Genomic DNA, 25,406 nt, shown 5'->3' with positions numbered 1-25,406 from the left:
TCCACTGATTCCCCCCCCCCACCCCACCTCTTCCTGAAGAGTAACCCATTCCAGACCCATTCCCCTACCCTATTACTCTACATTTACCCCTGACTAATGCACCTAACCTACACATCCCTGAACACTATGGGCAATTTAGCATGGCCAATTCTCCTAACTAGCACATCTTTAGACTGTGGGAGGTAACCAAAGCACCCAAAGGAAACCCATACAGACATGGGTACAATGTGCAAACTCGACACAAGACAGTTGCCAGAGGCTGGAATCGAACCTGGGTCGCTGGCGCTGTGAGGCAGAAGTGCTAACCACTGAGCCACCATGCTGCCTAAAAATATTTATGATAAAATATGGAAAAATAATTTTTGAATTTCATTCTCCTATTAATGTTTGGGATTCTTGTGGACTAAAATGGTTTTTAATAGGGCAAAGCATTGACTTAAACAGCCACAGCATTCACCTGACCATATAAGATTGCCAAGCAGCATGAAACAATGTGGAACAAATGAAAATGCTTCAATTGAATTAATATCTCATCAAAAGGCTTCAAAACTAGTCAACGTGGTCAGGCATGAAAAGGCACCTATCTCCAATATTGATTTACAAATTGATTGGAAATTTAACACATTAGAGATGGCACCTCAATGATAATTAGCAAACCTAAAACAACAACTTCCATAAGTGGAACACACAAAACAAGCTTGTATTTCAAAAACCTGCATGTGGTAGAAGGAAGCAAATAGATTTGTTAATGCAGAACTGGAACAGCCAGAGAAGGATCACTCTTTGTCTCTCAAGAAGGAAAACCGACCTGAAAATGAGTAGAAAATCAAGAACTCAAATGGTCACCAAAAATAATTGCTAATGATTCAAGACATCAATTGAACAAGCATGGTCTCAAGGAGCAGGTTGGGGGCAGGCAGGCAGGCAGGCGGGCGGGGGGGGGGGAGGCGGTGGGTGGGAGCGGACGGGGTTGGGGGCGGCCAGGGGAGTGGTGAGGACAGGGTTGGGGTGGGGTAAGGATGCATGGGGTGGGAGGCGACCGGGGGAGTGGTGAGGACAGGGTTGGGGGTGGGTTGAGGGTGGACGGGTTTGGGGATGGGCAGGGGTCGGTGAAGACAGGGTTGGGGGTGGAGTGACGGTGGACGGGGTTGGGGGCGGCCGGGGGAGTGGTGAGGGTAGGGTTGGGGGTGGGGTGAGGGGGGACGGGGTTGGGGGCAGGCAGGGGCCAGTGAGGACATGGTTGGGGGTAGGGTGAGGGTGGACGGGATTGGGGGTGGCCAGGGGAGTGGTGAGGATAGGGTTGGGGGTGAGGTGAGGGTAGACGGAGTTGGGGGCGGCTGGGGAGTGATGAGGACAGGGTTGAGGGTGGGGTGAGGGTGGACGGGGTTGGGGGCAGGCAGGGGTCGGTGAGGACAGGATTGGGAGTAGGGTGAGGGCACACAGGGTTGGGGGCAGGTGGGGTCGGTGAGGACAGGGTTGGGGATGGGGTGAAGGTGGACGGGGTTGCGGGCAGGCAGGGGTCGGTGAGGATAGGGTTGGGGGTGGGGTGAGTGTGGACAGGGTTGGGGGCGGGCAGGGGTCGGTGAGAACAGGGTTGGGGGTGGGGTGAGGGTGGCCGGGTTGGTGCGGGCAGGCAGGGGTCAGTGAAGACAGGATTGGGAGTGGGGTGAGGGTACACGGGGTTGGGGGCTCCCAAGGGTCGGTGAGGACAGGGTTGGGGGTGGGGTGAGGGTGGATGGGGTTGGGCGCAGGTAGGGGTCAGTTCGGACAGGGTTGGGGGTGAGGTGAGGGTGGACGGGGTTGGGGGCGGCCGGGGAGTGATGAGGACAGGGTTGGGGGTGGGGTGAGGGTGGACGGGGTTGGGGGCGGCCAGGGGTCGGTGAGGACAGGGTTGGGGGTGGGGTGAGTGTGGACCGGGTTGGGGGCGGGCAGGGGTCGGTGAGAACAGGGTTGGGGGTGGGGTGAGGGTGGCCGGGTTGGTACGGGCAGGGGTCGGTGAGGACAGGGTTGGGGGTGGGGTGAGGGTGGGTGCGGTTGGGGGCAGGTGGGGGTCGGTGAGGACAGGGTTGGGGGTGGGGTGAGGGTGGACGGGGTCAGTGAGGACAGGATTGGGGGTAGGGTGAGGGTGGACAGGGTTGGGCCGGGCAGGGGGCGGTGAGGACAGGGTTGGGGGTGGGGTGAGGGTGGACGGGGTTGGTGCGGGCAGGGGTCGGTGAGGACAGGGTTGGGGGTGGGGTGAGGGTGGACGGGGTTGGTGCGGGCAGGGGTAGGTGAGAACAGGGTTGGGGATGAGGTGAGGGTGGGCAGGGTTGGGGCAGGTGGGGGTCAGTGAGGACTCGGTTGGGGGTCGGATGAGGGTGGATGGGGCAGGGGTCAGTGAGGTCAGGTTTGGGTGTGAGATGAGGGTGGACGGGTTTGGGGGCGGGCAGGGGTCGGTGAGGACGGTTGGGGGTGGGATGAGGGTGGACGGGGACAGGGTGAGGGTGAACGGGGTTGGGGTGGGCAGGGGTCGGTGAGGACAGGGTTGGGGTGGGGTGAGGGTGGATGTGGTCGTGGGCAGACAAGGTCGGGCAGGGGTCGGTGAGGACAGGGTTGGGGTGGGGTGAGGATGGACGGGGTTGGGCGGGCAGGGGGCGGTGAGGACAGGGTTGGGGGTGGGGTGAGGGTGGACGGGGTTTGTGCGGGCAGGGGTCAGTGTGGACAGTGTTGGGGATGGGGTGAGGGTGGACGGGGTTGGGCGGGCAGGGGGCGGTGAGGACAAGGTTGGGGGTGGGGTGAGGGTGGACCGGGTTGGGGCGGGCAGGTGTCAGTGAGGACAGGGTTGGGGTGGGGTGAGGGTGGACAGTGTTGTGGCCGGGCAGAGGTGCGGGATGAGGGTGGATGAGGTTGGGGGCTGGCGGCGGGGAGTGGTGTGAGCGGATGGGATTGTGGGGCGGGCAGGGGGCTGGGTGTGAGCAGCCGGGGTGGGTCTCTCATGCAGTGTGTTGCTGCCTAGCCTCCTGAATGGGGTGCAGACTTCACAGAAAACTCCGACCCCAGAGGAATTCAATTAACTGAATAATCAATTATCCGAATGAAATAGTGCCCGCCTATGTTGTTCGGATAATCAAGGTTCCTCTGTATATTAGAGTAAAATAGAACTTTGATCAGGTGGGCCATGGGCTAGGAGAGGCAGTTTAATTTATGAGATTTGTGAGATGTTACATTTTGCTAAAGCAAACCAGTGCAGGATGTATACATTTAATGGTAGGGCCCTGATGAGTGTTGCTGAACAAAGATCTAGGGAGCAGGGTAGCAGGTAGACAGGGTGGTGAAGCTGGCATTTGGCACATTTGCCTTTATTTGTCAGTGCACTGAGTGTAGATGTTGGGACATCATGTTGCACCTGTACAGGACATTTGTAAGGCCACTTTTGGAATACTGTGTTCAAGTCTGGTGTCCCTGCTATAGGAATGATATTGTTAAACTTGAAAGGGTTCAGAAAAGTTTTACAAGAATGTTACCAGGATTGGTGGGTTTGAGTGATCGCAAGAGGCTGATTGGATTGGGGCTTTTTTCCCTGGAGTATCGGAGGCTGAGGGGTGACCTTATAGAGGTTTATAAAATCATGAGGGGGATGGATACGTGAATAGCCAAGGTCTTTTCCTCAAGCATAGGTTTAAGGTGAGAGGGGAAACATTTAATAGGGGACCTGAGGGGCAACTGTTTCATGCAGGGGGTGGTCCGACTATGGAACAAGCTGCCAGAGGAAGTGGTGGAGGTTGGTAGAATTACCACATTTAAAAGCTTCGGTATATAAAAAGGAAGGGTTTACAGAGATATGGGCCAAATGCTGGCAAATGGGACGAGATCAGTTTATGATATCTGGCCAGCGCAGACGAGTTGGACCCAAGGGTCTGTTTCCATGCTGTATAATTCTGACTGTAATAGAGGCAGCATGAATGGTTGAAGAGTCAGGCTCCAAAAGAACCAGAGTTTGAGTTTAGCTTTCAGTGGTTTCTCCCTGCTACAGCAAAACACTTGAGTTCTCTTTGCCAGAATTTCCTCTTGATGTTCTTTTCTCCTGGACTGGAGAAACATTGCATGTGAGATAATCTATTTTACTGAATTTGCATTTGCCAAGGGCAAGTCTATAGGGTGTTATTGGAACAGTTGCTGTTTAGTAGTTACATTCTCTATTATTCTGTTAGGTTTTCCAATGGAGTTAAAGTTAGACTAATTCTGCTTTCTTTTATTTGCATTTTAATTGTAGAGTAAGAATAAAATGTGTTTTGCTGAAAGCAGATTAGCGTGATAGTCAAATTACATCCAGAATACAACACCTTTCACTTGCTTTTAAATAAAAGAAAGGTTCAAGCAATCTCCTTGATCCATTTGAAAGGGGTTTGGTCTTGTCTACACCAAACTGGGGACTCTTGTCAGAATCAAAATCACCAACTCCAGGTTAGGTTTAGGATTATTGGACTCAAAAGACGGCGAGTGGTGAGTGTTTGTGTTTTTTTTTATTTCTGGTGTTGCATTTGTTTGGTTTAAACAGGGTGTGCCTTGTGTAATAATGGCTCTGTCAGTCACTAAGAGTTTCCTGAAGGTGGAAGGTGTTACTTCAAGTATTTTACAGAAAGTGAGCAAGGAAAAACTTTCAGAATTGGCAAACAAGCTGAAGTTTGAGTTGCTTGTGTCTGGGATGAAAGGTGAGATAATTGCGGCAATAGCTCTACATTTACAATTGTCAGGAATGCAATTCCTAAAATTCAATTGCAAATGAAGCAGCTTGAATTAGAGGCAATGGGAAAGGAAAAAGAGAGGAGAAATTGAAACAGTTTGATTTACAATTAAAAGCAGAGTAAAAAGAAAAAGAAAGGAAGGCTCCAGCAGAAGTGAAGGAGAAAATGAGAGGTTTTGAACTTCAGAAATTGGTAAAGAAAGAGGAAACTTGTCTTAAAATGGCAAAGGTAGGAGGAATGATGGGAACAGTGATGAAGAGCAAACCCATCACAGCCAAAGCATGATGGGGATCTGTTTAAATATGTCAAACCATTATCAAAGTTTTATGAGAAGGACATGGAAGCCTTTTTCATTTTATTTGAGAAAGTGGCTAAAAAAATGAAATGGCCAGTGACTATATGGGTATTGTTGATTCAAGCAAAATTGGTAGGTAGAGCAAGTGAGGGATTTGCATCACTATCAGAACAGGTAACTAGGGAGTATGATAAGGTGAAAAAAGCCATCTCAAATGCATATGATCTAGTGCCAGAAGCCACAGGTAACATTTTAGGAATCTAAGGAGGGAACATAGTCAAACATACACAGAGTTTGAAAGGATCAAACAAAGTAACTTTGACAGTTCATAAGAACATTGTAAATAAATCTAACATGTAGCTCTCAGAGAGAGAAGTGTTATTTTGAATGAGTTCAAAAATTCACTGCCTGAAATAGTGAGAACTTGTGGAAGAGCAGAGAGTTGCAAGAATAGCAAGAGAAATGGTTGACGATTATGAGTTAGTTCATAAATCAAAGGTTGGCTTTGAACATCAACTACAATCTGTGAGGGATAGAAATTGGGGAAAAGAGAATCCCACAGGTTGCAAAGGAACAGGAGATCATTGAAGACACTAAAGATGGTTTATGACAGGGTAAAAAGGAAACCCATGGCCAGGGTTGGGGGTGGGGGTGGGGGGAGGTGAGAGGAGTAAAAAGACCTCAGCTGTTTGCACTGTAATAAATTAGGAAACATGAAGTCACAGTTTTGATGGTTTAAGAAAAGTATTGGGAAAACAGATGTGGTAAAACAAGATAATCCAGTGGGGCTTAATAAAGTGGTAAAGGAGATCCAATGGAAATTAAAGAGCTGCAAAAGAATGTGCAGTCTGGTCACGGATTGGTTATTAAGAGAGAACCAGATTTCTTTAAAGAATTAACCAGTGTTGGTAAGATTTACTCATGTGTACCACAAGAAACAGATAAAGAAATTAAAATTCTAAGAGATATAGGAGCAAGTTAATTTTGGTGGTGAGAGATAAGGAGGTATGTACTTTGGAACGAAAATTGCCAGAGAAGGTGATAAGATGTGTAATTCATGGTGGGAGGAGTAGTGTTCCATTGTATAATGTGAGATTGGAGAGTCTGGTGAAAAGTGTCAAAGTTGGGGTAGGAGTAATAGAGAAATTCTCGGTTCTGGAGATACAGTTTATCCTTGGGAACGATGTTGCTGGATCACAGGTGGGAGTGATGCCTCACTGTGATTGAGGCAGCCTGACTGCTCGGTGGTTAGCATTGTAGCCTCACAGCACCAAGGACCTGGGTTCAATTCCACTGTGTATGTGGAATTTGCACATTCTCCTCGTGACTACATGGGTTTCCTCCCACAGTCCAAAGATGTGCAGGTTAGGTGGAGTGGCCTGCTAAATTGCCCATAGTATCCTGGGATGTGCAGGCTGGCTGGCTTAGCCAAAGGAAATGCAGGGTTACAGGGTTGTCCTTCAGAGGGTTGTGTGAACTCGGTGGGCCAAATGGCCTGCTTCTGTATTGTAAAGATTCTTTAATTCTATCTGTACTTTTTGCGATTAGAGATGTAACTGATTAATCAACTATACTCAGTACATTTGAATACGTTGTCAGACATAAGTTGAGAGGACCACTATAATTAATCAAGGAAAAATTAGTAAGTCAGAGTTCAGAGACCACACATTTGAACTACACGTCAACTTTTATGGAAAGTTTAAACAGAGTGGGTGAGTCGGCTAGACAGCATTTAAAAGTAGCATGTGATGGAATAGGGAGCAGACCTGAAATCTAAAATTCATTGTTTTGCTACAGGAGATAATATGTTAGTATTACTACCAATTGTAGGTGAACCTTTAAAAGCAAGCTTTAGCGGGCCTAATCAAATCTAAAGAAAATTGAATAAGGTGAATTGTTTCATAAGAACACCAGGTAGAAGGAAAACTCAGTGCAATTTGGATATGCTGAAAAGGTAATTTGATAGGGAAGGAAAGCAAAAGGAGAATGTTGTACTTGTTACAACTTGGAGACAAGAACCAAATCCAGATAAGTTTGAACTTGATATTCCTCAAACTAAATTGGATAATGAGGAAGTTCTCAAAATTGGGATAAATTATTTCCTTCCAAAGTAAAGTCAATATGACCTGAAAGAGTTATTCCAATCACAATGAGAATATGTGAGAATAAATATGTGAGAATATGTGAGAATAACATGATTATGCCTGATGCAGAGATCAGACATGCTCTTCCAATTAAGCAATACCCTTATGGACCTAACCCACAAACATTGGCACAGGTTAAAAAAAAAATTGAAAACATGCTTAGACAATTAATCAAACTAAGTTACAGCAAATAGAGCTCACGCATAGTAATGCTGCCAAAACCAGATGGAACGCAACACCTATGTATTGATTACAACAAAGTCAATGCAGTTACGAAATATGATTCATATTCTAATAGATGTCTGGAAGACTGTATTGAGAAGCTTGGACAAGCAACTTTTATTTCAAAGCTGGACTTACTCAAAGGATACTGGCAAGTACCTTCATGTGAGACAGTGAAGTAAATTTCGGCTTTCTTGACACCAAATGGACATTACCAGTTTAAAGTTATGCCATCTGTTATGAAACATGCACCAGCTACGTTTTAAAGACTAACCAATAAACTAATTGCAGGATTATCATATATCACATACTTCGATGATCTGATGACTTTTCATCAGAAATGGAAGAAACATTTGCAGCATCTACTGGAATTGTTCAATCAACTTCAGAAGGTGGGCTTGATGATAGATCTGGCTAAGAGTGAGTTCACAAAAGCCAAAGTCACGCTCTTAGGCCACATAATTGGACAGAAAGCCTCCTGGGATGTGAAAACAGAGCTTACTAGGGAGTTTCCCATATGATCGATGAAGAGAAGGGACTCACTGGTTGTTTTTGGAAATTTGTACATAATTTTAGCAGCATGGTTGCTCCACTGACTGATTTGTTAAAAAGTACAGAAATTTCCAGTGAATGGAGGAATGTCACAAGGCAGTTGATAGTCTGAAACTGTGTTAACCATTGGCCCAGTGTTAAGCACTCTGAATTATGCAAAGCCATTCAAGGTGGCTACTAATGACAGTGATGTTGGTGCCGGTGCTGTACTCTTGCAAGATGATGAATGAGAAGATAGAAAGAACTATTGGATACTTTTCCAGAAGGTGAATATTTACCAACAGAAAAATTACACAATTGAGAAGGAGACCTTGAGTTTGGTGATGGTGTTGCAACATTTCAACATTGATATTGCCAGTAATGTGTCTGAGACAACAATATATACTGATCAGAACTCCTTAGCCTTTTTGGAAAAATTTAAAGATAAAAATGTTGGACTGTTTAGAAAGAGTTTGTTGTTACAGCTATTTAATTTGAAAGTTATACATATGGCAAGATGAGAGAACGTAGTTTTTGACACATTGTCACAACTTTGAAGAAGGACGATGAAGGTGTACGGTGATAGAAGCAATGAATTGAATTAGACTATAGCTGTGAATGTTTGCACGCTTACAGTTAGTGTAATCTATACATTTGTCGTGTAAAACTAAAGGTTTTTAAAAAATGAAGTCATTGTTGTATATTGAAGGTTATTTTTGTAAGAAGGGGAGGTGTGATGATACTATAGCTTTAAGAGGTATATGTTGTCCTTTTTTAATGAAGAGAAGTTAAGACAGAAATGCCTGAGTAATCTGTTCCAAGTCAATTAAATAAAGAGCTTGTGAGGCCTTGGGGATTTTTAAAAAAAAAGTTAGAACAACAGAGCAGCAGAATTCGCCACATCCACTTTCGCAATACCTTAACATTTCCTGATCTAGCAGCAGAAGGAGAACATTTCAGGTTGCGAAACAGCAGCCAGAATAATGCACGGTCACAAACGTCTATACTAATTATTCCATACTAACTTGGCAGCACGTCCTTCTTGAACCAAAGGGAAACAGCATATATTGCTCTTTGTGCTACCATTTGGGTGCAGGGACAGACACCAAAGTAACAACTGGATTCTGGGAGAGGCTAATGTCCCAAAGATCAAACTCATACATTACTTCAAGTTCTCTGAAACCAAAATACAACGAGATTGACATTTAAGAATACAATTCAGTAGTCACACAGGAACATGGCTTTCTCAGCCATGCAGTTTGCTTTGCAAAGTTGTTAATGCTTACCAAATTGGGCAAAGCAATCATCATGAAGGTGTTTCTAGGCCATATGTGAAGAAAATTAGGCTCCATTGCAAACTGGAAGAAAACATTTTTATGTAAAGCATCCAATATGAAAAGCAATTAGAAAGAAACTTTAAATGTAAATATTTCTTTTTAAACCAATTCTTACTTCACCATTTTTAGGGGGTATTGTAAGCTCCATGTAACCATGAGGGATGTACACGTGGCTGTAATCAAACCTGACTTGTCGCATAAACTGCTTTCTTGTAGTTGAAAAGGCTCCATCACATCCAACAACAAGGTCAGGAGAAACTTCACAAGTCGAGCCATCCGGCCTGTTATAAAAACAAAACCAAATCCTTAGTTTATGGCAGATGCTAGGTGTCAAGAATGAATTGTAATTAATTGAGTAATGTGCTCAACAATGTCATCTACAAAATGTCTTCTAAGGAAGCTTGAGAAGCGAGGAGTAACAGTGGGGCGTGCATGGTGCCATAAGGTTCTCTGTTAGAAGAAGCCTGTACCTTTTTTTCCAGATTATTCTACAGGCTAAGCATTTCAAACTATGATCAAATCACATGGTGCTTGTAGAGATGTCCAAAACTTAAGAAGCATCTTATAAGGAAGGGATTAAAATGACTTTTAACACAGAACACAAATAAAATGCAAGGAGAACATTTGACCCATCGAGCCTGCTCTGCCATTCAATACAATCAGGACTTCAAGTTCACTTTCCCACCTGTCTCTCAAAGCCCTTGATTCCATGTGCATTCAAAAACCTATATTAACCTTGAAAGTTATCAATAATGGAGACTCCATAACGCTCTGAGGCAAAGAATTCCAGAGATGCATAACCCTCTGGGTGAAGAAATTTCTCCTCATTTCAAAATGATGGGCCCCTTCTCCTGAGACCGTGCCCTCATATTTTATGTTCTCTCGCCATTGGGAACAATCTTTCAGTGTCCACCCTGCCAAGCCCCTTCAGAATCTTTCAGTATATTTCAATGTGACCGCCCCTCATTTTTCCACATTCTAGGTAGTCTTTCAAGATTCCATAGATTCTAGAACACAGAATCATACAGTATAGAAGAGACCCTTTGGCACATCAAGTCTACACTGACAAAAACCACTCTAAATCTATACTAGTCTCACTTTCCAGTACATGGACCATAGCCTTGAAAGTTATGACATTTAAAGAGCTCATTTAAGTACTTTTTAAAAGGGTGCGATGCTTCCGCCCTCATCTACATTCCCAGGCAATTCTTATCAATTGAAAAGCAGCTAATGCATCCCCACTATTAATAAAAAAGGTAGGGAGAAGACAAGGAATTATAGACTGGGTAGCTTGACATCGGTATGGGGGAATTTGCTCACATCCATTTTAAAGGATTTAATAACTTAGCACTTGGAAAACAACAAATGGATTGGCCTGAGTCTGTGTGAATTTAAGAAAGGAACATCATGCTTAACAAATCTACTGGAACTTTTCAAGGATGTAGCTAGTAAAGTTATAAAAGGACCCAGTGGATGTGATTTACTGAGATTTTTAGAAAGCTTTTGATAAGGTCCCACATAAGAGATTAACATATAAAATTAAGCACATGGTATTGGGGGTAGTGTACTGAAATGGCAGACAGGAAACAAAGAAACAAAGAATAGGAACAGATGGGTGCTTTTCCAAATGGCAGCCAATGACTAGTGGTGTACCACAGGAATCAGTGCTTGGACCCCAGCCATTCACAGTACAATATATACTAATTATTTAGATGAGAGAATTAAATGCAATATCTCCAAGTTTGCAGACAATATAAAGCGGGCTGGGATGGTGAACTGTGAAGATGATGCAGAGAAGCTTCAGTGTGATTTGGACAAGTTGAGTGGGTGACCAAATGCAAGGTAGATGAAGTATAATGTGGATAAATGTGAGGTTACCTACTTTTGTAGCAAATACAGAAAGATAGATTATTATCTGAATGGTGATTGACTGCAAATGTGGGAAGTGCAAAATGATCTGGGTGTACTTGTACACCACACGTGGAAAGTAAGCCATAAGGTGAAGCAGGCAAATAAAAAGGCTAATGGTATGTTGGCTTTCATTAGCTAGAGGATTAGAGTACAGGAATAGGAATATCTTGCTGCAGTTGTGCAGGGTCTTTGTGAGATTACACTTAGTGTACTGTGTGCAGTTTTGGTCTCCTCATCTGAAGGCTTCTAGCTATGGAGGGAGTGCAACACAGGTTTACCAGACTGACTCCTGGGATGACAGCAGAGATGTATGAAGACAGACTTGCTCAGTAAGGACGATATTCACTAGCGTTTAGAAGAATGGTGGGGGGGGGGGGAGATCTCAGAGATCTACAGGACGAAACAGGGTAAATAGAATCAGGATGTTCCTGATGACCAGGAGGCCCAGATCCAGGATGACAGTCTAAGAATAGGGGGAAAATAGGGGGAAAATCCTCACTCACAGAGTAGTGAGCCTGTGGAATTCTCTGCCATAGAAAGAGGTTAAGACTAAAATACTGAATGTTTTCAAGAAGGAAATATAGTTCTTAGGGCTAAAGCGATCAAAGGGTAAGGGATGAATTGGATGATCAACCATGATCAGATTGAATGGGGTAGCAGGCTCATACGAAACAAATGGCTAATTCCTGCTCTTATTTTCTATGTTTCTAAACTCTAGACAATATAAACCCAAATTACTCAACCTCTGATTATAACACAACCTTTTCATCCCAGGGAAACTTCACTGTCCTGTTCTCAATGCAAGAACATCCTGTTTATATAGTGGAGACTAGATCTGCACATAATATCATAGATGTGCTCTCATTAAAGTCCTGTACAACTGTAGCAAGTTGTATTTATTCCTGCACTCTGATCTCCTAGTTGTAACAGCTAACATGCCATTTGCCCTCTGAATTGCTCACTCTACCTGCATGCTAACACACTGTACATATACCATATATTAGCAAATTCAAGTCTATTTGAACATTAAAAATCTTTTAATTTGCAGGAGGCACAATGAAAGAATTTAAAATGTTGCCTTTAGAAACAGAGTAGGAATATCCAACTTCATATGCTCACCGAATACACTACATATCCAAATGATCAACTGGAACACACCAGTAAGGACAGTGCTGAAGTAGTTAGCTACTTAACAGATTTAAAAATGCACTGAAGCATATGATATGTGAGGGTGACTCGAAATGAGATATGAAAAACAGCAATGTTAACAATCATAGCAAACAATGTAAGGAGCACTGTAAAGTGCATTCTACAGGCAGGTGTGATCACTGAAAGCACAGAATGTCGTTTAGTTTTAGTTACTAAAATACATAACATCTCATAAGATAAATGGCAGTTAATATGATTAAAATTTAGCTAACATACACAGATGCTTCAAACTTAGATTACTTACAGTGTGGAAACAGGCCCTTCAGCCCAACAAGTCCACACCAACCCGCCGAAGCACACCCACCCAGACCCATTCCCCTAACACTATGGGCAATATAGCATGGACAATTCACCTAATCTGCACAATTTTGGACTGTGGGAGGAAACCGGAGCACCCAGAGGAAAATGTGCAAACTCCACACAGTCAGTCACCTGAGGTGGGAATTGAACCTGGGTCTCTGGCGCTGTGAGGCAGCAGTGCTAACCACTGTGCCACCCACTATTTATAACATGTGATTTGGAGATGCTGGTGTTGGACTGGGGTGTACAAAGTTAAAAATCACACAACACCAGGTTATAGTACAACAGGTTTAATTGGAAGCACACTAGTTTTCGGAGCGCTGCTCCTTCATCAGGTGGTTGTGGAGGCTACAAAGGCTACGGCAACGGATGAATGGGCACCGCACAACAATCAACAGACAGGAGTGTTCCCTCCCAGTTGGGGAAAACTTCAGCAGTCCAGGACATTCGATCTTGGACCTTGGGGTAACTATCCTCCAAGGCGGACTTTAGGACAGGCAGCAGCAAAAGGTGGCCGAACAGAAGCTGATAGCTAAGTTCCATACACATAGGGAGGGCCTCAATTGGGACCTTGGGTTCATGTCACATTACAGATGACCATCACACACACACACACACACACTCCCACACTCCCACACTCATGCAAGCATCCTCTCAGAGACTTAGACCACTCTACACTCACGCACACACATATACAATCTCTCTCACAGACACTCACAACCCCTCACCCCAGACACACACTCACTCACACATGCACCCCCTCACAGACTTAAGACACTCTACACTCACATACACACACATACACTCTCTCTCACACTCTCAACCCCCCCCCCCCCCCCCCCCCCACCACACACACACACACACACACACACGCAAATATACATATATTTTGTGGGGTGAATTTGTACTTGCAGAGTTACATTGTACTTTGCTCAAAAACTGCATGAATTCAGGTAAAACTCTGTTACCTCACTTTTTAGATTAGAATCAATTTAAACATCATGGCATAGACAGAGAACACAGGGGGCTAACACCTTCAACATATTGTCTAGCTAACACCAATTGTTACAGCTAAACTGAGAAAGCAACTTTTAAAAAAAAGTTTTGTGATTTGCACATAAAAGAAGTGAAACTATCATGGTATTCGAACAGATGAAAGACTCAACAGACAATCAAGGTTTTTTTCAATGTATAATTTCATTACATCACACTGTAAACTTTTGCTATAAATTCTGTGTCTTACAATTATGTCCACCACAACCACCTGATGAAGGAGCAGCGCTCCGAAGGCTAGTGTGCTTCTCTTATCTTTGTATACATAACTTGAAAGGATCCAGTAATAGGGTTACTGGACTGTACGGCAATAATTTTAACTTTTATTACCATGTGGAAAAATGGGTTAGAGAATCTGAATGATTGTCAAGATATGAAACATCATCTTCAATAAGAGAAAATCTAACTACTTTCCCTTGACATTCAATGGGATTATCATCACTGAATCCCCTACTGTTGGCATCCTGGAGGTTACCATTGACTAGAATCTGAACTGGACTAATCAAATGAATATCGTAACTAAAGCAGCAGGCTAGAGGCTGGAAATTCTGAGGCTAGTAATACAGAGGAACCTCGATGATTCAAAGGACACGGGTGGGGAGTATTTCATTCGGTTAATCGAATGCTGGATAATCGAATGCCAGATAACAGGCAGCCAAGCATTGAGACCTTGTGACCTTGTTTGGATCATCTGAAATTCGGTTAATCGAATCCCAGATAATCGAGTTCCTCTGTATATGATATCACTTTAAGAGGGAATATGCTAATGAGCAAATAACCAGAATATAGAACATGTGACCATTAGCCATTGCTGGTCTAGTTTGCAGCAAGTGTAATCCTGTTACTTGTCATTAAAAAACAGAACCTACTTTTAATTTACGAGTCATGGTAACTTTATATTAAAATAGAAACTCGACAAGTAACTCGACTCCTGACTCCCCAGTGCTTGTTCACAAGACGCAAGTTATAAGTTTGTTGGAATACTTCCACTTGCCTGAATGAGTGCTGCTCCAACAACACTCAAGTAGCTTGACACTGTCCAGGCCAAAACAGTCCGCTTAATTGGCACACTATTATTCATCATAAAAATTTCCTCTCTCCACCACCAAATAATGATGGCAATGTGTATCATTAACAAGTTGTCCTGCAGCCAGTAAAAAAGTCATGACACCACATTTCCCTGACCTCCACTGCTGAGAAGGACAGGACAGAAGACACATCAGAACTGGCTAGAAAGAAGTATTTATCCTGATTTAATGACCTGGTCCTGCCATAAATAGACTGTAATTTCAGAGCCCATTGCAGATGCAATTATAAATTTTAAAATTTTATACAAGTAAGAATATACATATAAAGGCATGGTAGTGCGTACAAGAAAGAGGCACCTTTGTTCAAACTCAGTAATCAAAGAACAACTCCTTAGATTAAGCTAAATTAAGATTCAAAAGCCAGAATCTCTCAGAATGTCAATCCATTTTAACATTTTGCTTCAACTTTCAGCAGTGACGTTTTATGGTATTGCAATCTGTATTGCTCTCTTTATTTCACAGCGTGGGCCAAATAGAGTTTTTAGATATGACCTTCATAAATTGGTAGCAAACCACAGACAGATTACCTGATAAATGTCAGGATCCCCTTATCAGCACTGTAGTGTTGCAATTTCTTTTCAAAGTTTAACTTGACGTTTGGGTATTGATTAGCAGCTACAAATGCAAACAGATTAAGCAAATCTTAGTACCCAGAGGAGAAATGAGACAAAACAATTTTAGAATAACATGTTCAGCATTTACTCACCAAATAATAATGCTCGGTTTAAATTTGCTCTATCCACTGACAAGATATACTGAAGGGCAAAGATACACAATTAACTATTGTTTCTCTATGTAGTGACAATAGGAATATTGTTCATTTAAAACAGCGACTTGTCTTCATTGGTAAATATACAATTGCACTTGGCAAGATTAGTTTTTTGCAAAGGCTTGCCCTAAGCAGCAATTTAAAATTTAGAAAAGCAAGATTAACCACATTTCACCTTCTGAGGCATAACATATTGACAAAATGCCTGGCGGATAACTGGATGAGAAAGATTGTACACCCAAGCAGTCCACTTTATTTTACATCCCTTGTTCCCTATGCGGTGTTGTAATTACCACATGCAGTATCAAGATCTGGAACTTTAGATTATCAACTACTATCCAGATGCATTGTCATTTCCTAAAGCATTCTGTAAATGAATAATGAATAAAATGTTTCAATTCAAATGCTCAAATTTTGTCCAATTGCTTTTTACCCCTCACTGTCCTATAGTGAAATGCATGATGGGAATTTGTAAATCTTTTTTTTAAATCTTCTTTCATATTGTACCCTATAAAAGGTATCTAGCAAATCATTGCTTCAAGGACTTCCTGAATAAGTGTAGATAATTAGCTGTACTGTAGGGCAGATGTAAGTCATTTGAGTAAACTATCATAGATAGTAAAGGAAGGCTCTTGTGCTGTAGTGCAAGTGTCCCTACCACTGAACCAGAAGGCCCAGACTCAAGTCCCACTTGCTCCAGATAACATAACTGATCAGGTTGATAACAAAAAATATAAAATGGTGAATTTATTTGTGCCACAAAAATGCCAGGCAATGACCATCTCCAATAAGAGACAATCTAATCATCATCCCTCACCATTTAACGGCCTTACCGTCACTATCCTCCACTATTAACCTCCTAGGGATTACCATTGATGAGACATTGAACTAGATTAGCTATATAAATATACCGACTACATGAGCAAGTCAGGGGTGAGAAATACTGCAACAGGTAGGTCAGTTGCTGATTCCCAAAGCCTGCCTACCATTTACAATGCACAAGTCAGGAGTGTAATGGAATACTTCCCACCTGCCTGGATGGGTGCAGCGCCAAAACACTCAAGAAACTTGACATGATCTGTGACAAAACAGCCCATTTGAGTGGCATCACATCCACAAACATCCATTCCCTTCACACAAATGATCAGTAGCAGTAACATGTACCATCTATTGGATGCACTGCAGAAATTCACCAACGATTCTTGGACTACACTTTCCAAACCCATGACTACTATCATCTAGAAGACCAAAGGTAGCAGATATGAGAACATTCCCATCTTCAGGTTTCCCTCTAAGTCACTCATGATTCTGACCTAGAAATATATTGCTGCGTCTTCAGTGTGGTAGCATCAAAATCCTGGAATTCCCTTCCTGTTAACATTAAGGATCTATCTACAGCCCATGGACTGCAGCAGTTCAAGGTGGTAGCTCACTACTATCATTTCAAGAGCAATCATGGACAGGTAATAAATGTTGGTCCAGCCAGCAGTGCCCATGTCCCATGAGTGAATAAAAGAAAACCAGATATCCTGCTGCCTCTTCACAGAGATAAAAGAAAATTTATTCAAGACATCCTTCTTAATATGTGCCATGCTACAAAGTTGTGGACCCTTTTTATATATGAACATTACCTGGCCTTTTGTTCCATAAGGAATAGAAGACTTGCTGCCTGACAGGGAGTGGATCATTCGCCCATTCATGGGAATGCCCTTAGACACTATCTAAAAAGACAAGTGTTGAAGAATTACATTTTTAAGAATTTGGAATTCTAAGATTTCTCAGGCAACACACAATAACATTGCAAACATTGTTAATCCTGAACACTATCATTTAAGCTTAGTTAAATTTACGAACAAAATATCATTGACACCTTTCAAAAATTTTAATGTTTCCAATTCTAATGATACATGTTCTAATATGTTAAACTAATGATATGATTGATATTTTGGTATGATCATATAAAATATGGACGATTGGTCTTGAATTCCATTGTCTGATTTAAGACTGGGAATTTCATAGACTAAATGCTTTTAAAAGTGGACCAAAAACACACAGACTTAAAATGGCCAATGATATCACCTGACCACAGAAATTGGCCAAGTTTCATAACTACATCTGTCATCAATTATCACCCCAGGAGATATAAAAGTGGTTCTCATCTGGTCTCTGATTAGTACCATAATAAAAATCTTCACATGTTCAAGATGACAATGATCACCTACAATTATCAAACCTGGAAAACAAGCTCATCAGCAGATGGAATATATGGCCAGCTACTATTTCAGGAAGCTTTTTTGGAAAAGTTAGAGATGGATTTTTGACTACAGCTCTGAAACATTCTTTCAAGAAGACAAGCCCAGCAATGATGTTGACTGAAAACAAAAATTGGAAAACGGAGAACTTAAAAGATAACCTTGATATTCTATACTGCTGTCAGTTCCAGAAATCGGCTAGCCAAATGTGATCGTAGGATAAACCTTTATGGTTCAAAAGCACATAACTAACTGTAGATTATGTGTTCAGGACAATCCCCTTTTAAATGTGTCTGCATGATATTGCGATTATTTTTCTCAGTGTTATCAGGTAATAAACTTTCCCTGGATTAGAAAGGAACAAATATACACTCTCTATTCATGAAGGGATGTAAGCAGAAAACAGGAAACTGTAATTTGTCATGATGAAAGTATTACAATCCATCAATAAAGAGATTATAACTGGGACTTAATTTAATATAACTGGGAAAGCAAGGTGGCTCAGTGGTTAGCACTGCTGCCTCACAGCGCCAGAGACCCGGGTTCAATTCCCGCCTCGGCAACTGTCTATGTGGAGTTTGCACATTCTCCCCATGTCTGCGTGGGTTTCCTCCGGGTGCTCCGGTTTCCTCCCACAGTCCATAGATGTGCAGGTTAGGTGAACTGGCCATGCTAAATTGCCTGTAGTGTTAGGTGAAGAGGTAAGTGCAGGGGAATGGATCTGGGTGAGTTGCTCTTTGGAGGGTCGGTGTGGACCTGTTGGGCCAAAGGGCCTGTTTCCACACTGGAAGTAGTAATAAAAGAAGAGGCAGCATGGTTTTGTCAAAGGGATATCATGATTGACCAATTCATCAGAGTTTGTTGCAGAGGTAACATGTGTTGTGGATAAAGAGGTCCCTGCAGTTGTACCATACTTGTGTTCGGGAGGCATTTCACAGGTTGTGACATCAAAGGTTATTGTGGAAAGTAAGTGTTCATGTGTAAGAAGTATTATGAATATGGATAGAATATTGGCTGTCTGGCTGGCAGAAAATGAAGCATGCATAAATCGTTCTTTATCTGATCTGCAGGAATGCAAACTCAAGTCTCAACCTGTAACAGTTGACATCAATGGTTCAAATAAGGAGAGTGAAGGCACTGTAGCTAAGTTCATGGATGACACCAACATAGGTTGGAAAGTATGTTGTGAAGGAGATCTAAGGAAGTTGTAGACACATAGAGACAAGGTAAAAACAATGACTGCAGATGCTGAAAATCAAATACTGGATTAGTGGTGCTGGAAGAGCACAGCAGTTCAGGCAGCATCCAACGAGCAGCGAAATCAACGTTTCGGGCAAAAGCCCTTCATCAGGAACAAGTTGAGTAAGTGGGCAAAAATTTGGCATATGGAATACAATATAGGAACATGTGAAGTCGTTCATTTTAGTAGGAAGAATAAACATATTACTTAAATGGAGAATATCAGCAGAATTCCAAAGTGCAGAGGGATTTAGGTGTTGTGGCGCATGAGTCAAAAGAGGTTTGTTTGCAGGTACAGCATATAATCAAGAAGGCTCATGCAATGCTATCCTTTATTCTGAGATAAACTGAACAAAAAAGTAAGGATGGTATGCTTCAGTTCCAGGTCATTTGTGAGACCACATCACATGTGCTCTCTGAGATGAAGTAATTGAATCTTGGTGTGAACAGAGAAACACTTTGTGCTAAAATTCTCAAAAAAGCCTGTGCCTTTTTAAAATTTTAACTTTTTAATCTTTCTGTTATGCAATCTATCACAAAATTTATGTTAATGCATGCATTTTTGAGCATTTCAGATGTGGTTTCTTTTCTTTCATATTAAAACAAGGTGACATTCCTCTTTATTCTTTAAGAAAAGTTGATATTTCTTGGAAAACTTCTCCTGGATTCTGAACATCATCAATTCAAACAGAACAGTTGACTGTCTTTATCTAATCCCCAATATGAAGCTGAATTATTCACTGTGGTTGGGCTCCCTGTATCTGGGTTTAAATGTCAAGGGTGAACCCATCTCTGTTTGGCCTTTTTGCTCCATTTTAATTTTTCAGCTGACAGAGCTTTACTCATTACACGGTAAAATCTCTGCAGCTCTCTTGAGAAAGTCAAGCTTCATGGAGCTGTCCACAGCTGCCGGCCATTTAAATGTTGACAGTCATGTAATCCCAACAGAATCATCAGATGCAATGACCATTTCCAGTTTTGTAGTAAGGCCCAGACCTTCAGCAATGGAACTAGATCTCCAGGAATCACAGGCAATCGATCAACATGACAAATGGAATTTGAGGAACTGGGATTTGTGGGACGTTGGATAGGGGACACCAGCACTTGAGATCTGGCCAAAAAACTGCAGAGAAGACCGGCTCACCAGACATCTCCAGCCACTTACATAGGCAATAACTGAATATTTAAGGGTCTCAAATGGAGCCAGATCTTCTCTATTGTTCCAAAAGTCTGGCAGGCTTGCACCTATTTTATAAGTCCATCCCCTGCAATCCCACCAGTGAAAGAATGGCACGTAAAATCCAACTCGTGGAATTCATGCAGTATTAGACAGTATATAAACTGCAAAAACACACCAGTTCAATTTTGATTTGGTAATAAAAGATTGTATCAGATTTTGTTAGATTTTATTGGAAAACAGATACATTTTTCATACTTGGTTTTCCATGCCAATAGCTTTTAGAGCCTGCCTTCCTCTGTAAGATAATGCAAGATTGATGCTTCTTCCTCTTGCATCTTTTGCAGTTCGAATATCTGTAATGTAGGAAATATAAAACTTGTTTAGATGCATTCCATCCTTAAACATTTCAGTGTCTATTAGCCACATTCAACCAATATGAGCATTAAGTAATAATCTGGAGTGCACTACTTTAAAATGTACATAAGCACATTCAGTAATAAACTTTCAAAGGAAAATTGGATGCATACTTAGAAAGAAAATCTAATTTTCCAGGTCTATATGGAAATACCCTACACCTGTGAGTGGAAGGCAATGGCAAACAACCACTGAGAAACAGGTCAGAATGAAGCATCAGCAGACCATGAGTCCAGGGCCTAGCTTCAGGCCGAGCACTCAGGATGAAATGGACGAAGAACAGGGAAAGAAGATGAGCTGGAGGCATCTTTCACAACAAAAGCAGTGCAAACACAATGGGCCAACCTGATTGTTTCTGTGATGTATGATTCTAGCAGACAAAGGAATGGATAAGCTGGGGAGAAAGAAAAGCTGCTAATGGGGACCATGAATGGCTGAAAATGGGTTGGCTGTGATGACAGCAGTCCATGTGATGACAAGGCCTGGGGTGTGGAGGTGGGTAAAGGACAAGGAAAAAGGCTGTAAAATTATTGAATTAATGACAGTTATCCCACTTTCCACTTGGAGTCCCTGCAGCCTTTAGGACTCAATATAGAGTTGACTTTGTTTTCTCTGCACAGATGCCACCAAAGCTGCTGAGTTTCTCCATCAATTTCTGTTTTTGTTTCAGATTTCTAGCGTACACAGTTCTTTGGTATTTTTTTGTATCGCCCCTATTATCACCTTTGATAAGCTAAGAATCCAATTGGAGGCAAGGGTAATCATCGATCCCACAGGGCACATCAAGGGATTCTACTGCAGAAAAAATAATTGCAGAATATGGAGTCCAGGATTGGAGGACGAATGAAGTGATGTCCAATATCAACTCCACTGGCTCAAGGGTGATAGGGGGTGGGTACACTGCAATAATCAAGGACGGTGGGTTCAGACTCAAAGTTGACAGTGGGAGTATGGAGGGTCACAAGCTATAAATGGAGGATGACTGAGAAGCTGGCCATTTCTACTAACTTATTTCCAGCTGGAGAGAGTTCAGGTCCAAGTGAACAGTTCACAAAGAATAAAGAAAATTATAGCACAGGAACAGGACCTTCGGCCCTCGAAGCCTACACCAGTCCAGATCCTCTACCTAAGCCTGTCACCTATTTGCTAAAGGTCTGTATCCCTTTGCTCCCTGCCCATTCATGTGTCTGTTTAGATACATCTTTAATGACGTTATCGTTCCTGCCTCTCCCACCTCCGCTAGCAACACATTCCAGGCCCCCACCATTCTCTGCGTAAAGAACTTTCCATGCATATCTCCCCTAAGCCTTTCTCCTCTCACTTTGAACTCATGAGCCCTCTGGGAAAAAAACTTCTTGCTATTCACCCTGTCTATACCTCCCATGATTTTGTAGACCTCAAACAGGTCCCCCCTCAACCTCCGCCTTTTTAGTGAAAATAATCCTAATCTACTCAACCTCTCCTCATAGCCAGCGCTCTCCATACCAGGCAACATCCTGGTGGGCCTCCTCTGCACCCTCTCCAAAGCATCCAAATCGTTTTGGTAATGTGGCGACCAGAACTCTACACAGTATTTCAAATGTGGTTGAACCAAAGTCTTATACAACGCTTGTACTCAATACCCTGTTTGATGAAGGAAAGCATGCCGTATGCCTTCTTGACAATTCTACTGACCTGCATTGCGACCTTCAGGGAACAGTGGAGCTGAACATCCAGATCTCTCTTTATGTCAATTTTCTCCAGGACTTTTCCATTTACTTTGTAGTTCGCTCTTGAATTGTATCTTCCAAAATGCATCACCTCGCATTTGCCCAGATTGAACCCCATCTGTTATTTCTCTGGCTATCTCTCCAATCTATCTATATTCTGCTGTACTCTCTAACAGTCCCCTTCACTACCTGCTACACCACCAATCTTGGTGTCATCTGCAAACTTGCTAATCAGGCAACCAATACCTTCCTCCAATCACAAACACCAGTGGTCCCAGCACAGATCCCTGTGGCACACACTGGTCACAGGTTTCCATTTTGAGAAACTCCCTTCCACTACAACTTTCTGTCTCCTGTTGCCTAGCCAGTTCTCTATCCATCTAGCTAGAACACCTTGGACCCCATGTGACTTCATCTTCTCCATCAGCCTACCATAGGGAGCCTTATCAAACGCCTTAGTAAAGCTCATATTTCTGACATCTACAGCCCTTCCCCCATCAACCAACTTTGTCACCTCCTCAAAGAATTCTATTAGGTTTGTAAGACATGACCTTCCCCACACAAAACCATGCTGCCCATTACTGATAAGCCCATTTTATTCCAAATGGGAATAGATCCTATCCCTCAGTTTCTTCTCTAGCAGCTTCACTACCATTAACATCAGGCTCACCGGTCTATAATTACCTGGAGTATCCCTGCTCCCCTTCTTAAACAAGGGGACAACATTAGCAATTCTCCAGTGCTCTGGGACCTCACCTGTGTTCAAGGATGCTGCAAAGATATCTGTTAAAGTCCCAGCTATTTCCTCTCTCGCTTCCCTCTGTAAGCTGGCGTAGATCCCATCCGGACCTGGGGACTTGACTACCGTAATGCCTTCTAGAATACAAAACTTCTTCCCTCCTTATGCTGACTTGACCTGGAGTACTCAAAGATCCATCTCTAACCTCAACATCCGTCATGTCCCTCTCCTTAGTGAATACCGATACAAAGCACTCGTTAAGAATCTCACCCATTTTCTCCGACTCTACCCAAAGCTTTCCCCCTTTGTCCTTGAGTGAGCAAACCCCTTCTCTGTTACCCTCTTGCTCCTTACATGTGAAGAAAAAGCTTTGGGACTTTCCTTAACCCTGTTTGCTAAAGATATCTCATGACCCCTTTTAGCCCTCTTAATTCTTCATTTCAGATTGGTCCTACATTCCTGATATTCTTCCAAAGCTTTGTCTTCAGTAGCCTAGGCCTTATGTACACATCCTTTTTCCTCTTAGCTAGTCTCACAATTTCACCTGTCATCCATGGTCCCCTAACCTTGCCAATTCGGTCCCTCATTTTCACAGGAACTTACCTCTCCTGAACTCCAACCCAAACTCTCTTTAAAAGCCTCCCACATATTGAAAGTGGACTTACCTTCAAACAGCTGCTACATTCCCCAACTCATGCCGAATTTTGGTATAGTTGGCCTTCCCCCAATTTAGCACTCTTCTTTTAGGACCACTCTCGTCTTTGTCCATGAGTATTCTAAAACTTATGGAATTGTGATCACTATTCCCAAAGTAATTCCCCACTGAAGCATCAACCACCTGGCCTCACTCATTTCCAAACACTAGGTCCAGTATGGTCCCTTCCTGAGTTGGACTATTAGATTAGATTAGATTAGATTACTTACAGTGTGGAAACAGGCCCTTCGGCCCAACAAGTCCACACCGCCCCGCCGAAGTCCACACCACCCATACCCCTACATCTACCCCTTACCTAACACTACGGACAATTTAGCATGGCCAATTCACCTGACCTACACATCTTTGGAGTGTGGGAGGAAACCGGAGCACCCGGAGGAAACCCACGCAGACACGGGGAGAATGTGCAAACTCCACACAGAGAGTCGCCTGAGGCGGGAATTGAACCCGGGTCTCTGGCGCTGTGAGGCAGCAGTGCTAACCACTGTGCCACCGTACTATTTACATATGCTCTAAGTGGGAGGAGGCAATTGTGTCGTGGGAGGAACTTGGCATTTAGTCTGCAGGAGGACTTGAAGATCTTGATACATTGGCAGAGTGGATGCGGCAAGGAGGGGTCTAGGAACATAGATTGATAGATAAAAACAGAGACCGATGGGAATCACCTGATGGGTGGTGTCATGGAAGGTTGGAGGCTGTAATTTGCTGAAAAATTTTAATGATGGGTCAATAAACACTTCTCCCAACTGGTAGCAGCTCTTCCCACCTGGATACATGCAGGGAGCAGCATTTCAAAACCCATCCCAACCTGAAGTTGAATCATCTGCCAGCAGGTATTGACTTTTCTTGCTTGCCACTGCTATGTGACTAAACGTGGGACGCATGACTGCTGCAATCACTTAGCCTTTGAGCTGTAAGGATGTTCCGGACAAACACAAAAACACGGAGTACGAAGAGGAGATTTAGCAAAAAGGTTGCAAGGGTGAGGAATTTCGGATAAAACCTTAGGTTTGGAAAGCTGGGATTGTTATCCTTGGAGTGCTAACAACTTAGAATTCTCAGTCGGGAGAAGCAGAAAAGATGAATGACTTTAAAAGGAAACTGTGTGGGCCACTGAACAGGCCACTGAGCAAGAAAAGTTGGTCTGGATTGCTCTACAGAAACTTGACACAAACTTAATCGACTGAATGGTACCTTTCTATATCACATTGATGATATGAACCTATTGTTCACCTTTATTTGAAACTAATTGGGAAAGCAAAGAAATTTTTCATTGAACTAATAACGTATATTGTGCTTCTTGTTGAGTTCTCTGCCTGGGGATAGGTTTTTGCTGATTATTTGTTGAACAGTGACAGAGTGCCATGTTTTAGTTTAGTATAGGTAGAGCAAGAAGGCAAGCCTGGCTTCCCACGCAACCAGAAGGATTGATGTAAATCTGATCCACAAGCTAACTGCCTAGCAAGCTGAGCAAACAGTTCCCGGAGATGTATACAGTACATGCAAACGCTGTGCAAATGTGATCTTTGCACGTATACGTAATAATTCACATCAGACAACTGTAATAATCATGCA

The 25,406-nt window shown here is 42.8% G+C and overlaps 1 protein-coding gene across 2 annotated transcripts in view; it reads right to left on the bottom strand.

Annotated features, from left to right (window-relative positions):
- kmo (kynurenine 3-monooxygenase) overlaps positions 1-25,406 on the bottom strand; it is a 77,343-nt gene that overhangs the window by 38,549 nt on the left and 13,388 nt on the right. For both annotated transcript variants that reach the window (XM_072580583.1, XM_072580584.1), the window contains 6 exons: positions 20,510-20,607; positions 17,215-17,304; positions 15,521-15,569; positions 15,342-15,429; positions 9,369-9,534; positions 9,203-9,274 (listed from right to left, as the gene is read on the bottom strand). In XM_072580583.1, the coding sequence (XP_072436684.1) occupies positions 9,203-9,274; positions 9,369-9,534; positions 15,342-15,429; positions 15,521-15,569; positions 17,215-17,304; positions 20,510-20,607 (563 nt within the window). The remainder of the gene's footprint in view (positions 1-9,202; positions 9,275-9,368; positions 9,535-15,341; positions 15,430-15,520; positions 15,570-17,214; positions 17,305-20,509; positions 20,608-25,406) is intronic.

The sequence above is a fragment of the Chiloscyllium punctatum genome, chromosome 11, assembly GCF_047496795.1.
Source record: "Chiloscyllium punctatum isolate Juve2018m chromosome 11, sChiPun1.3, whole genome shotgun sequence".
NCBI lineage: Eukaryota > Metazoa > Chordata > Chondrichthyes > Orectolobiformes > Hemiscylliidae > Chiloscyllium > Chiloscyllium punctatum.
This window is presented reverse-complemented; position numbering and strand designations above follow the sequence as displayed.